At 47.3% G+C, this 15,477-nt stretch overlaps 1 protein-coding gene across 5 annotated transcripts in view; it reads right to left on the minus strand.

Moving 5' to 3' along the window:
- MAEA (macrophage erythroblast attacher, E3 ubiquitin ligase) overlaps positions 1-2,048 on the minus strand; it is a 37,402-nt gene extending 35,354 nt beyond the window's left edge. The window contains exon 1 of one of the 5 annotated variants that reach the window (XM_042937139.1): positions 1,924-2,047. In XM_042937139.1, coding sequence (XP_042793073.1) covers positions 1,924-1,992 — 69 coding nt within the window. In that variant the 5' untranslated portion in view covers positions 1,993-2,047. Of the gene's footprint in view, positions 1-1,923 lie in introns of all 5 variants that reach the window. The other 4 variants (XM_042937134.1, XM_042937136.1, XM_042937135.1 and 1 more) reach the window with 4 other exon arrangements.
- Between the last annotated feature and the right edge of the window lie 13,429 nt (positions 2,049-15,477).

Consider the following 15,477-nt stretch of genomic DNA (forward strand, 5'->3'; position numbering starts at 1 on the left):
ACTCTTTTCAATCTGGCGAGCTCACTCGAAATGACACTACAATATTTCTTTACCTGTATGAATACCTGCAGGACTATTTTTAATCAAAGACTATTTAATAATTCTAGAAATCAAATCACATTCACGGCTGTGAAACAACAGAAAGAACTCGAAAGGGAAATCCCTTCCTGCCTGATGTTGCCCACACTCACCAGCCAGCACCACAAATGACGAACTCTGCCACAATTCTGTCAGCCCCACGACAGGCCTGGTGGTGGACTGAGTGAGACAACAGGCCAGCAATCAACAGCTCCCCAAATAAAGCCTTTTTTTTTTGTTTTTGGTGGAGGGAGATAAACATCAACCCAAATGATGCCTGGTGGGGGCCTCAGGTGGCACGATGTGAGCCACAGGGCCTTCAAGGAGTTGGAGATACCACCGCCCAGCACCTAATCTCGAAAGGGCCTGGCGAACAGGCAGCTGGTTCGTGTCAACAGCGCTCTCCTGTCCTCCTGGGTCAGACAAGGCGCCGAGAAACACCACCGCTCCACAGCCGGTTAAAGAAAAGCAACAAAGCCTCACTTCTGCTTTCTGGTGAGGACTGTGCAGGACCCTCCGACGAACAGCGACAGCTATCCCATGTACCTTCCAAAGAGTGCCGGCACCACTGCAAGCATTGCGGGGTCCCTCAATTCACCCAAGGTGACGCTGCTGCCATCACGTCTCTGACATGAGTAAAGGATCTCAGAGTGGTCTCTCAGTAAGTGACGGGCAAGGCGGGGCAGTATTCAAACCCAGCCCCCCTCCCCCGCCCCCCTCCCCGGGCTCAGCTCTCACCGCACCCATCGCCGCCACCTGTCACCACTGAGGTGGATGGGGACACTGGGCTCTGGGCTCTGCCACGAGGAGGAAAAAGCTACCCGGCCTCTCAGGAAAGGAATTTGGAATCACAAATGCCTAGCCACCGTTCTCCTGGGAATGTCGCGGCCTTCGTCTCCTAAGGAACTTGTTTCCTGATGCTTTGTTCTCATCAACTCCTCTGCGAACTAGGTAAGGAGCCAGTGCAGCCCCTCCTATGAGAGCCGCGGGCTTCAGGCTCAAGGAAGGCGACTTGGCTAAGTGGCCATCCAAGGTCACACAACCGACAACCGAGTGGCAAGGGCTGTCTTTCAGGTTTGGTGACGCCCCACAAGATGGGTTCCCATTAGGTCGTTAGGTCTCTCCCTGTAGGCTCCTAATTAGCGACTGGAAGCCAACATACCAACACCCTCTGACGTTAAGCTTCCGGGACACCCACCGCGAGCCACATCGGGCACTCTTGCGCCCGCGACCCCACACCCTGGAAACGCCGGCCTCCACCCCGGCCCTCAAAGTCACCAGCCTGCCTACCGCCGGAAATGTCACTGGGGCAGTTCATGCTTTTTTTGTGGTTTTTTTTGTTTGTTTGTTTTTTTCTTTAGGATGAAGGGGCCACAATCGGACTCCAGAGGGCGAAGCGGGGCGCCAGACAGACGCGCTCCACGCCCTGCCACGAAGTCCTCTAAGGCCGGGCAGGGGCATGGGCGGCCACACGCCACACCCGCCGGGCCTGCAGGACCCCAGACCCCACCGGCCCTAGGGAGCCCGGGAGGCCGGTCTCGCGGGTCCCCAGACCCGGGGGAGGCCGGCCCTGCAGACCCCCACACCCGGGGGAGCCCAGCCCCGCAGACCACCCCCAGACCCCGGGGAGGCCGGCCCTGCAGACCCCCAGGCCCCGGGGAGCCCGGAAGACCAGCTCCGCAGACCCCGAGACCTCGGAAGCCCGGACGCGCAGACCCCCAGACCCCGCCCGGTGCCCCAGGCCGCGCCCCGGCCCCCACCCTGCCCCACCTCCCTCTCCTCGGAACCCCTGCGGCCCGCGGGCCCCGGCCAAGCGCGGCCGCTACCCCGGCCCGCAGACCCCACCTTGAGGGTCGGGTACTCCTGCACCTTCAGGGTCATGGAAAGCTGAGCAGCTGACTCCTGCACCGCCATCTTGAATCGGCCAAAACATTAGCGGGTGGGGGAAGCGCCGCGCACGGCACGCCGGGTAGTGACGTCGCGCTCTCCGGCGGGGGCGGGGCGCGCCCGGGCGGGCCGACGCGCCTGCTCCAATCGCGTCCGCCCACCAGACTGTGGCGGCGGAAGAAGGCGCGACCGCGGCGTGCGCGCGGAGAGGCGTCCGGCCGGACCAATCACCTCTGGCCCTCCTCGCGTTCGGCCAATCAGCGGGAAGCCTGTCTGGGCGGGTTCCTCCTTGAACTCGCGGCCGGGGACGCTCCCGCCGGTCCCAGCCTCGGGGCGCGGGCGGTCCGGGGCGCTCCCTGGGGTCGGGAGGCTGAGGCTCGTCGAGTGGCGCAGCCGTGGGCGCGACTGGGCTCCCGCGGGGGCGGCCCCCGAAACAGTGACCCTCTGCATGGGACAGTGACCCTCGCCGTCGTGACCCCTTACGGTAGTAGCCGAGAGGTCTGCAGGCCACCGTGCGTGTCAGGCGACTGCTTTCCATTGGGCTGCATTTCCGCAGAGTGGCAGCTGCTGGAGTCCTGACGTTTCCTATCGGAAAAGGAAAGGAAATTTTTGTTAACTGATTTTCAGGAAAGAAGCGCCCAAAGTAGAACAAGGGCCTGTGTGCCTTTGTGTCCTCACCAATGTCACACGGCCCTGGCACCTAGCAAGGTACTCCAGTTCCCTTTCAACCATTCCACATTCTATCCTTTCAAAATAACTAGTCCTTTCATTCCCCTTTTTAAATAGAAATGAAATTAGTTTTCATTAATTAGAAGGCTTCCCAATTAAACCGTTTCTCGTGTTGCACACTTATTCCTGAAACGATTTTTTTGAAACTTAAGCTTAGCGTTGAAAAAAACACCTAAGGTTTGACACAAGGGAGGCCGATACTGTGGGAGTGGGAGCCGCGGGGAGAAGCAGCTTCCTGTCCAGGCTCACACCAAGTTCCTTGTACCTGAGGCCATCCGCGTGGGTGAGTTCATCAGGATCATCGGAAGGGGCCGACTGCTCAATACTAATCAAGCCTTCCCACCGTTGTGAATCGATGTAGCACGGTGAGTGTGTCTGATGCCGATTTCCGAAGCTTGTGAAAGTGAGAAGGAGGGAGATCGATTCCTGTGCATGGCATATGCCTCTAGGAGACATTTGGAGTGAAATTGGGGTAAGACTAGAAGAATGCACTATTCTAGAATTTTAAAAACCCTTACCAAGGAGAAACAAGGATGTTACCAACTGTGATTGATCACAGATCTAATCACAGATCATCAGAGTAGTAGTGCCCCCGTCTAGGAGTTTTAGGAAGTTGTTTCTGTATTTCAGGGCAAAAAATTGAGCTTGAAATGAGCATGCGCAGCTTTGGAAAACTGTATTATTTAACTAGGTTGTCTTGTTCTCAAGTTTCAGAAGTTTAAAAATAAAATACTGTTAGGGGCGCCTGGGTGGCTCAGTCGGTTAAGCGGCCGACTTCGGCTCAGGTCATGATCTCGCGGTCCGTGAGTTCGAGCCCCGCGTCCAGCTCTGTGCTGACCGCTCAGAGCCTGGAGCCTGTTTCGGATTCTGTGTCTCCCTCTCTCTGACCCTCCCCCATTCATGCTCTGTCTCTCTCTGTCTCAAAAATAAATAAACGTTAAAAAAAAAAGAATTTTTAAAAAATAAAATACTGTTAAAGTTGAAAGGAAACGTGGTTTAGAGTGGAATCGGGTGGCCAGCAGGGGGAGCTCTCAGCCCTACCACTCCGGTCAGTTGCAGCCCCAACAGGAAGGGACGCACCTTGCAGGTGGATTCCACTGCAGCTACCGCTTTACTAACCCGGTGGGAGGAGGGAAGGTTTCTGCCTCCCCCAGCAACAACCCAGGCAATGAGAGCCAGCCACGGCCCAGCCAGGGAGAGACTGCCGTGGATCAGCCAATGAAAAGCCATCACACTTCCAGGTCCCAGTTTCCTCCAGTGGACTTTCTGTTTACAACAGCCCTCCTTTTCTCTATAAGAGAGCCTCCTGGGGGCATCTGGGTAGCTCAGTCGGTTCAGTGTCCCACTTTGGCTCAGGTCGTGATCTTGGGGCTAGTGGGTTCGAGCCCCGCATGGGACTCTGTGCTACAGCTCAGAGCCTGGAGCCTGCTTCTGATTCTGTGTCTCCCTCTCTCTCTCTGCCCCTTCCCTGCTCACACTTTCTTTCTCTCTCAAAATAAATAGACATATAAAAATTAAAAAAAAAACTAGAAAAGAGTCTCCCGTACCTTATTCTCACTTGTCTATGGTTTTTCCTTGGATCACTTGTCCTGGATTGTAGATTTCTGCTATTCCCGAATAAACCCAGTTTTGCTAGTAAAATAGCTGGTGGTTTTGGTTTTAAGGTTCATGCGTTGCATTCTAAGTTGTCAGTGAAATAAGTCCTCATTATCTTTATGCTTTTTCCCAACAGGAAACGCCTTTTAAACATTCAGAGAGACATGAAGTCTTTCCTAGAGTAACAGAACCCCCCGACGTTTTTTTGTAGAGATATTTGACAAACAACATTGTGTGTAAGTTTAAGGTGTACAATGTATTGATTTGACACACTTATATTGTAATACGACTGCCATTTTAGAATTAGGAACACCTCTATGGGTCACATAACTATCATTTCTTCTAGTGTTGGGAGCAATTCAGGTCCAATCACCTAGCAGGTTTAATGCTCATGATACATTTTTGTTGTCTATAATCACTGCACTGTGCAGTAGGTCTCTGGGACATACTTACTTCCAAGCTCCAAGTATGTACCTTTAAACAATCTCTCTCCCATTCCCCCACCCTGCAACCCCTGGTAACCATTTTACTCTCCGCTTTCGTGATTTCAGCTTTTTTAGTTTCCGCACATAAAAGACATGAATCATGACGTATTTGACTTATTTCATTTAGCATAATGTCCTCAAGGTCCATCCATTGTTGACAATGGCAGAGTTTCCTCTTCTCTCATGGCCAAATAGTAGTCCACTGTGTGTGTGTGTGTGTGTGTGTGTGTGTGTGTGTGCGCGTGCGCGCGCGCGCACACACAACATCTTCTCATCATCCATTGACGGACACTTAGGTTATTTCATATCCTGACTATTGTGACTCAACTGTCCCTCCACAAGGGCATGTGTGTTTCTCTTGGGTATCCTGTTTTCATTTCCTTTGGATGTATACCCATAAGTAGGATTGCTGAATCATGTAATAGCTCTGTTTTTAATTTTTGGAGCCACCTCATACTATTCTCAATGGTGGCTGAACCAGTTTACAGTCCCACAACAGTGCACGTCCTCACCATCGCTTGTTATCCCTTGTCTTTTTGATGATGGCCATTCTGACAGGTATGAGGAAATATCTCATCATGCTTTTGATTTGCATTTCTCTGGTGATGTGCCTGTCAGTTGTTTGGAAGTCTTCTTTGGAAAATTCAGTTATAGTCCATTTAGTTTCTCTGTCCATTTTTTTTTTTTAAGTTTATTTATTTCGAGAGACATAGAGTCAGTGCGAGTGGGGGAAGAGCAAAGAGGGAGGGAGAGAGGGAATCCCAAGCAGGCTCTGTGCTGTCAGCGCGGGGCTCGATGTGGGGCTCGAGCCCACAAAACTGTGAGATCGTGACCTGAGCCGAAACCAAGAGTCGGACGCCCAAGTGACTTAGCCACCCCGGTGCCCTCCTCTGGCCATTTTTAAGTTGGATGGTTTGGGGCTTTTTGTGGTTGAGTTTATGATTTCATTACGTATTTTGGATATTAACTGCAAATGTATGGTTTACAAAATTGTCTTCCATTCTGCATATTGTCTTTGCATTTCGTTGATGGTTTTTTGCTGTGCAGAAGCTTTTCAGTTTGGTGTTGTCCCACTTGTTGATTTTTTTTCCTTTTGTTGTTTGTGCGTTTGGTGTCATAAAACAAAATCGTTGCCAAACCCATGTTGAGCAACTTCTTCCCTGTTTCCTTTTAGGAATGTTAGAGTATCAGGTCTTATGTTTAAATCTGAGGCATTTTGAGTTACTATTTGTGAGTGGTGTAAGGAGGAGACCCTATTTCATGCTGCTGCCTGTGCTCATCCAGTTTTCCCATGTTCTGAGTAGACTGCCCTTCCCTTCCTGTATGTTCTTGGCTCCTTATCAAATATTAGTTGACTGTATATGTGAGGTTTATTTCTGGTCTCTATTCTGTTCCGTTGGTCTATGCGCCTATTTTTATGCCACTACTACACTATTTTAACTACTATAGCTTTGTAGTATAGCTTCAAATCACAGCCAACTTTTATAGAAGGATTTCTACTCAACTGGAGAACTCTCCATAAAAGGATCTTTAAGTCTCAGTTGTGAAGCATGGCCTCCAAAATGCACTGGTCATAATAGCTGGCAAAAAGCAGGGTAATGGAGGTGTATCAGAAAACTCTGAACTGCTATTCAAGGCTCCCAATTTGTTTTTTTTTTTTAATTTTTAAATATTTATTTTTGAGAGAGAAAAAGAGAGTGCGAGCCTGGGAGGGGCAGAGAGGGAGACACAGAATCCAAAGCAGGCTCCAGGCTCAGAGCTGTCAGCACAGAGCCCGACAAGGGGCTTAAACCCACAAACCATGAGATCATGACCTGAGCCAAAGTCGAATGCTTAACTGGCTGATCCACCCAGGTGCCCCAAGTCTTAGTGGATTTTTTTAGAAGATAGATATAATACAAGGTATCTTTCCGACCATAACAGAATGAAGATTGAAATCAGTAATGGAAGGAAAACTAGAAACTTCACAAAATTATGGAAACTAAACAACCCACTTTTATTTTTTATATATCTTTACATATACATATATATTATATATATATATATGTATATATATATATATATATAACTTAAATACAAACTCAGATTTTAGAAATTGTACAAAGAAAGCTAAAAACATTTCACATATTTATGATTAGTTTTGATATTTAACATCTCCTTTTACTGTACCGACTTAAAATGTTTCCATTTACTGATGAGGACCAGATATGCCCATCACCATCTGAGCAACTTGCAGGGGATTTATGATTTCTTCCATGTTCTCTCGTCTCAAAACTCAACTGGTTTAAGTCTTGAAGCTATTCTGGTTCTCACAGGTATTTCTGGAATAAAAGGAATGCTTATGGCTGAATTCTTCATTTTATGCTTATAAGCTGTAAGTTTGTAGAGGCTATAAATATAGTCAACAACTTTGGACTTTAAACACCGGAGGCTCAATGTGTTGTCCAAACAGCACACTTTTAAACAACCAATGAATCAAAGAATAAATCATGAAGAAAATTAGAAAATAATCAAAGATGAATGGAAAAGAAAACACAACTTACCCAAACTAATGAATTCGTTGACAGTGGTGCTTAGGGAAAATTTATAATTCTAAGCACATTAAAAAGATGAGTGATCTCAAGTCAATGACCTTAACTTCACAACTTAAGGAATTAGAGAAAGAACAGACTAAGCACAGAGCTAGCAGAAGAAAGGAAATAGTAAGGATGAGAGCAGAGAAAAATGAAATGGAGGATAGAAAAACAACAGAGAAAATCAAAACAAAATTTGGCTCTTTGGAAAGACCAACATAATTGACAAAACTGCAGCTGGATGGACTAATCAAAAAAGACAAGTTACTAATATCAGAAATGAAAGTGGAAACATTCAAACAAATGTGACAGAAATAAAAAGGATCATAAGACAGTACTATGAATGATTGTACACCGAGAAACTGGATAACCTAAATGGAATGGACAGATTCTTAGAAACACAAAACCCACCAAGAATAAATCATGAAGAGACAGAAAGTCTGATTGACATAATTAGTAAGTAAATTGAATGAATAGTAAAAAGTCTCTTGACAAAGAAAAGCCCTAGAACTGATGGCTTCACTGGTGAATTCTACCAAACATCTAAAGAGCTAACACTGGGGTGCCTGGGTGGCTCACTCAGTAGAACACGGGACTCTTGATCTTGGGGTTGTGAATTTTAGTCCCACATTGGGTGTCGAGATTATTTGAAAATAAAATCATAAGGAGCACCCGGGTGGCTCAGTCAGTTAAGCTTCCAACTGTTGATTTCAGCTCAGGTCACGATCTCATGGTTCATGGGATCAAGGCCATGTCAGGCTCCAAGCTGACAGCACGGAGCCTGCTTGGAATTCTCTCTCCGTCTCTCTCTGCCTCTCCCCTGCTTATGTGCTCTAAATAATAAATAAAGTCATAAAGAAACACAATAAAATATTTTAAAAAATTAAATGAAGAAAGAACTAATACCAATTATTTTCAAACTCTCAAAACATTGAAAATGAGGGAACATTTCCTAACTCATTCTAAGGTTCCGGGGAAACTGCACATCCACAAGCAGAAGAATGACATTGGAGCCTTACCTCATATGAAAAAATTAACTCAATACGGATCAGAGACCTAAATGTAAGACCTAATACCACAAAACTCTTAGAGGAAAACATAGGACTAAAGCTTCCCAACATTTGGCAATGATTTCTATTTTTTAAAAAATTTTTTTAATGTTTATTTCTGAGAGAGACAGAGCATGAGCAGGAGAGGGATAGAGAGCGAGCGAGACACAGAATCCGAAGCAGGCTCCAGGCTCTGAGCTGTCAGCACCGAGCCCGACACGGGGCTTGAACTCACGGACCGCGAGATCATGCCCTGAGCCGAAGGTGGACGCTTCACCGACTGAGCCACCCAGGCGCCCTGACAATGATTTCTTGGGTAGAATAGCAAAGGCACAGACAAAAACAAAACAAAACAAAACAAAACAAATTACATTTCATGAAAAACTTTATGTGCATCAAAAGACACTCTCAACAGAGTAAAAAGGCACCCCGCAGAATGGGAGAAAATATTTGCAGATCACATTTCTCATAAGGGGTGAAGATGCGGAACATGTAGAGAACCCCTAAAGCCCAACAACAAGGAACTTGACTCAAAAATGGGTAAAGAACTTGAACAGACCTTCCTCACAGAAGTTATGCAAATGGCCAACAAGCCATGAAAAGATGCTTAACAGCGACAAACGTCAGGGAAACGCAAGTCAAAACCACAATGAGGTCCCACCTCACACGTGGTGGAGTGACTGCTACCCGAAAATAGCAATCGTTGACGGGTGTGGGGACTGGAACCCTGCACACGGTCGGCGGGGATATCAATGGTGCAGCCGTGTGGAAAACGGTGTTGGGGTTACTCGAAGAATTAAAGATGGTCTGTCGCGTGTTCCAGCAGTTCCACTTCCAGGCATTTGCCTGAAAGAATTCCGAGCAGGGTCTTGAGGAGACGTCTGCACCCGCTGTTCACCGCAGCATTATTCACGATAGCTAAGAAGCAGACGCAACCCAAGCGCGCGTGGACAGATGAACGCGTGACGACAAATGGCATGTCATTCAGCCTCAAATGAGAAACGTTCTGACACCTGCTGCAACACGGATGAGCCTGGAGGACGCGATGCTCAATGGAATGAGCCAGTCGCAGAAAGACAAATCACGCACGACTCCACTGGTATGAGGCCACTAGGGAAGTCAGATCGTAGGGACAGAAAGCAGAATGCTGAGTACTAAGGGCTGGGAGAGGGGGTTGGAGTCAGTGTTCAACGGGGACAGAGTGTCCGTTTTACAGGTGGAAAAGAGCTCTGGACGTGGAGGATGGGACACTAGGAATGTATTAAATGCTACTGAACCATGTAGTTAACAATGGTTAAGACGGTAAGTTTCATGGGATTTATATCGCATTATAATAAAAAATTGAGGGGGGAGGGGAGGCAGGCAAAACGGGGGAGGGTGGGAGGTGGAGGCTCCTGGGTATGGAAGGAACCGGCAGAAGGGATGAAAGGTGCCGCATAGAGGATACGGTCGGCGGTGCTGTGATGGCGTGGTGTGGTGACAGGTGGTGGCCACGCCTGTGAGCACGGCGGGACTGAGACGGGTGGTGGGTCACCGTCATGCACCTGCACCTAATGCCACGTGGGTGTCGGCTGTACTTCGCTTTTTAATGAGAGCAAAGGGACAGGCTCTGGCGCCAGGCCCTGGGGTCTGAGCTCCGGTGAGACCGTGCGGGTCTCTGGGCTTTCCAGCTGGACGCCAGCTTTCTGAGCCGTGGGATCTCTCTCTCTGCCAGGCGGCACTCTTGTCCCGCCCCCAGCTCTTCCCATCAGGATGTCCCTCTGCGCCCTTTGTGCTGCCCCCAACTTTGCAAGCGCTCGGCACAGCCCTTGTCCGGGAGGGTGCTCTCCGGCCTCGGCTCCGCAGGCCCTGAGGGGGAGCCCGAGGGGTGCAGGCCCCACCTGGGTGAGCGGGCTCCCCGCGCGCTAATGCCCACACCAGCCACGTACCGTCCTCACCTGTCAGCTCCAAGTTCTGCCGGCGCCGTCCTGCTCCTGACCGCGGCGGTCTCACCGCCTCCCTGCGGAAGTGAGAAGCAGCCGCGGGTCTCTTCTCTCCCACAACAGCCACGTTCCTCTCCAGAATCTACTTTATCGTCACATCCTTAGCTCTTGGCAAAGTTCAGAACAAACAGACAAACAAAGGACATTGATGTGACACCGTTGTGCCAAATCTGGCGAAATCTCAGTGGCAGGGTTGGAGCAACGGTCCCTGCAACCGTCTACACCTTATGTGGAGGCGGAAGTCCTCTCTGAAGGTCAGTGTCAATGCCCAAGGAGAGACGGGTAACGTGGTCAAACCTGTGATCGCACCTGCTGCGTGCTGTGATCCCGTCCGACACATTTAGTGGGGATGATACTCCGACTCCTTCAGCTCATTGGGATTTACTGGCTCTTTACTACAATAAAAGTGGCTGTGTCACTGTCGCTAGCCGAGAGCCCCTTCTGCATTCTAAGGGTAATGACTCCTTCTAGATTTTCCACAATTTCACATGGTCGCTCTTTGAATTCTGATTTTATTTCCATGCTAAACCGCTAATGCACCTTGACGGGTTTATTTCGTTCACTTCAGTTCACAGGCAGAGTAGTAGTTACGTAGCCCCTTTCGAGCAGGTTGACGAGACAGCCTCCGAGGACCCTCTCCCCGGTGGAGCTGTGGACACTCCCACATTTACGGTTGGCGTGTTCGTGCGTGGAGCCCTCTTCCTCACGGGGGATCAAAGCCGCGTGGCACTGCCTTGCAATGTGCATGTGTCTGTGGACACCAGACCCAGTACTTCCCTCGGTGTCCGTCTGGGGTTACGCTTGTCTCCATGAAAAAGGAGTCTTCAAGGCCAAGGGGCCATGCCCATCCACATGCCCTCTCCTTTGCTAGAACCTGCTCCAGACGCCTGTGGCTGTAGAGCCCCACTTAACCAGTCTGGAGCCTGCTTCTGGGGCCCATGAGGGCTGACCCTGACCGCTCACCTGAGGGTGGACGGCACAGTGAGTGGGCCCACTCCTGAATTTTAGAGCTGGCTAAGGAATTGGAGAAGTGCAGGGGTGGCCACGTTAAGCAGAGCCAACCGGGAAAGAATGGACAGGTCCTGGACGTCATTATGGAGGCCACCACGCGGGCAGAGCGCGTGGAGACGGAAGGTGCAGCAGCACCAGTGACAGGTGAGGACAGAGATGCCAGGGCAAGACTGCACTCAAGAAATCTAGGCCTCAGTTTGGTGTTGGATTCTTAGCTGTGACACCAAAAGCACTAGTAACAAAGTTAAAAAAAAAATAGATTGTACTTCACTAAAATTAAAAACTTTTGTGCATCAAAGGACATTATCAAGAGAAGGCAACCTACAGAGGGGAGAAAATGTTTGCAGATCATACATCTGACACAGATAGATAAGGAACTCTTACAACTCAGTGACAAAAGGACAGACAACCTCATTAAGAAGTGGACAAAGCACTTGGACAGATGTTTCTCCAAAGAAGATTCACAGGTGGCTGGTAAGTACATGACAAGATGCTCAACGTCATCAGTGAAGCTGCTCAGGACAGCTGCTCCAAAAGATGTCACTTCCGCATATTGGTCATTTGCACCAAAGGCACTTGAAAAACAGCAGGTGCAAGAAAGGCTGTGACCCCCCCAATAAGGCTCTGACACCCCAAACAAGCCTCTGACCCCCCAAACAAGGCTGTGACGCCCCCAATAAGGCTCTGACCTCCCCAAAACAAGGCTCTGACCCCCCCAACAAGGCTATGACCCCCCAACAAGGCTGTGACCCCCTAAACAAGGCTGTGACCCCCCAATAAGGCTATGACCCCCCAAAAAGGCTCTGACCTCCCCCCAACAAGGCTCTGACCCCCCCAAACAAGGCTCTGACCCCCCAATAAGGCTCTGACCGCCCCAACAAGGCTCTGACTCCCTAACAAGGCTCTGACCTCCCCCAAACAAGACTCTGACCCCCCAACAAGGCTCTGACCCCCTAACAAGGCTCTAACCTCCCCCAAACAAGACTCTGACCTCCCCCCAAACATTTCCTCCTGAAAGCAGGAGTGGGGACTCCATGTGGAAGGCAGCCTCCCCCCCCCCCCCACCCCCCCCCCCCCCCCCCCCCCGCACCAAATGGAAAGAAACGTTCTTGTCACCGGAAACGAGGAGTCAAGGTGAGGGGATTCTGTGTGGATAGACCTTGTTAAAAGCTTTCCTCTGCCTTCACCCTCTGCACACCTTTTAGCTACGTTCCCACAGTCGCTTCTCTTTGTTTACCTGCTTTATAAACACCTAGGCCTCATCACTTCTTTGGATCTTTATTTTCCTGTGAGGACTCCCATGGACATGTAAATTTTAATTAAGTCAAACATATATGCTTTTCTTCTGCTACTCTGGCTCAGGTCAGTCCTAGTCACAAACCCTAAGAGGGTGATGCATACATTCTACCTCCCATACCTTAGTCACTGGGGAAATGCAAATCAAAACCATAATAGAATGTCACTTCACACCCACTAGGACATCCATAATCCCCAAAGGGCAAATAACAAAATAATCCCAAGCCAGAAAACAACAAGTGTTAGTGACAGAGTGGAAAGCAGGACCCTCCCACTATGCTGGCTGAAATGTAAAATGGTGTGCTGTTTTGTGGAAAACTGTGGAGGTTCCTCAAAGATTCAAACATAGAATTACATGATCCAGCAATTCCACGATAGCCAGAAGGTGGAAACAATCCAAGTATCAGCTGATGGATAAACAAAATGTGGCCCATCCCTACAACGGAAAATTATTCAGCCGCTCAAAGGAACCAAGTACTGACACCTGCTATACACACACAGCATGATGCACCTTGGAAACATGCCGAGTGGAAGGGGCCAGACACAAAAGGTCACATACTATATGGTTCCATTGATGTGAAACGTCCACATAGGCAGATCCAGAGAGACAGCAAGTAGATTAGTGGAAAGTACAAGTTTAGCTTATTGACATAGATATTTATAGAACACTGCACTCAACAACAGCAAAGTTCCTACTGTTTTCAAGTGCCCACAGAACATATAACAATATGGGACATATCTTGGGTCATAAAACAAATCTCAACAAATTTAAAATAATTGAAATCATACAGAGTATGTTCTCCATCTACAATGGAATCATACTAAGAAATAATAGAAAGATTACAAAACAATCTCCAAGAACTTGGGAACTGAACAACACACTTATGTATGATACATGGGTCAAAAAGCAAGTCCCCAGGGGCTCCTGGGTGGCTCAGTCGATTAAACATCCAACTTAGGCTCAGGCCACGATCTCACAGTTCATGAATTCAAGCCCCGCATCGGGCTCTGTGCTAACAGCTCAACGCCTGGAGCCTGCTTCCGATTCTGTGTCTCCCTCTCTCTCTATGTCCCTCCCCTGCTCACACTCTGTCTGTCTCTCTCTCAAAAATGAATGAACATTAAAATCAAGTCTCCAGGGAAATTAAAATTGATGAATTAAATTATAATAAAATATGTTATTAAAATTTGTGGGACACAGTTAAAGCGGTGTTATGAGGGATAGTTACAGCATTAAATGCTTACTTTAAAAAAGAGGAAAAGTCTTAAATCAATCCTCTAAAATTGCACCTAAAGTAATAGGAAAAAGAAGAGCAAAATAAACCCAAGACCAGCAGAAGGAAACAATAAAAATAAGCAGAAATCAATAAAATTGAAAAAAGAAACAGAATCAATGAAACAGCAGGCAATAAAGTGGACAAACCTCTAGCAAAATTGATACAGAAAAAGAGAAGAAACAAATGATCGATATCAGGGTTGAACCAGGGGTATCGGCTCAGACTCTGCAAACATCAAAAGAATGAGGAGGAAATATTCCGCCTACACAAATTTTACACCTTAGGTGAAATGGACCAAGTTCTCAAAAAAAGCACAAACTACTTTTGAAATAGGTATTGTGAATACCCCTATAACAAAGAAATTCAATATATAATTTTTAAGCTCAAACAAACAAACAAAAAGATATCTCCAGGCCTAGGTTGTTTCACTGGAGAATTCTTCTAAACATTTGAGGAAGAGTTACCATTAGTTTTACATAATATTTTCCAGGAAATGGAAGGAAAACAAGGGAGAAATTCCTAATTTGTTTGATGAAGCTGGTATCACCCTGAAACTCAACTTGTCAGATAGTATAGAAAAGGAGACCTCAGATGAATATCCTTCGTTAATAGAGATGCCAAAATCCCCACCAGAACGTTATCAAATAGAACTCAACACTGTATAAAAACAATCAGGTACCATGACCACATGGGGCTTATTCCAGATGTGAGAAAGTTTTCATACTTGAAAATCAATCAATATTAATCCACTCTATCAACAGGCTAAAAAGGAAAAATCACAAATGCACATCAGTTGATGCAGAAAAAGCATTTCTTGCAATTCTAAATTCAGCAGTCATTTAGGATAAAAACTTAGAACACATCAGAATAGAGGGGAATTCCCGACCTTGATGAAAACCCTCTATAAACCCCCAGGTACCATTATACAGAATAATGAGAGACTGATGCTTTTTCTCTAAGATCAGGAACAAGGCACAGAAGTCTTCTGAACTCACCACTCTTATTCAACATAGTGCTTGAAGTTCCAGCCAGTGCAGTAAGGCAAGGAAAGGGGGTCAGGGAGTCATACAGACTGGGGGAAAAAAATCCTCTTTAGAATACATGAGTTCAGCAAGGTTTCAGGAAACAAGATAAACATACAAACATCAACCTTATTTCTATCTATTAGCAATGAACACATGGAAACCAAAATCACAATCTTTAAAAATTTATAATCATTAAAACACTTAGGTACAAATCTAAAAAACATGTACAAGACTTACCTGCTGAAATTTACACAGCACTGATGAAAGAAATCAAACATCTAAGTGAAGGAGAGACACCATGCTCGTGGGTTGGAAGACACAACACTGTAAAGATGTCAGGTCTCCCTAGATCGATATACTGGCTTCACACATTTCCTAAAGAAACTCCAGCAGTATTTATTTTATAGATATAGACAAGATTATTCTAAAGTCTATATGGAAATGCAAAGGAACTAGGAGAGCTAAAACAGTTTTGAAAGGGAATAAAAT

Source organism: Panthera leo, chromosome B1, assembly GCF_018350215.1.
Source record: "Panthera leo isolate Ple1 chromosome B1, P.leo_Ple1_pat1.1, whole genome shotgun sequence".
Lineage (NCBI taxonomy): Eukaryota > Metazoa > Chordata > Mammalia > Carnivora > Felidae > Panthera > Panthera leo.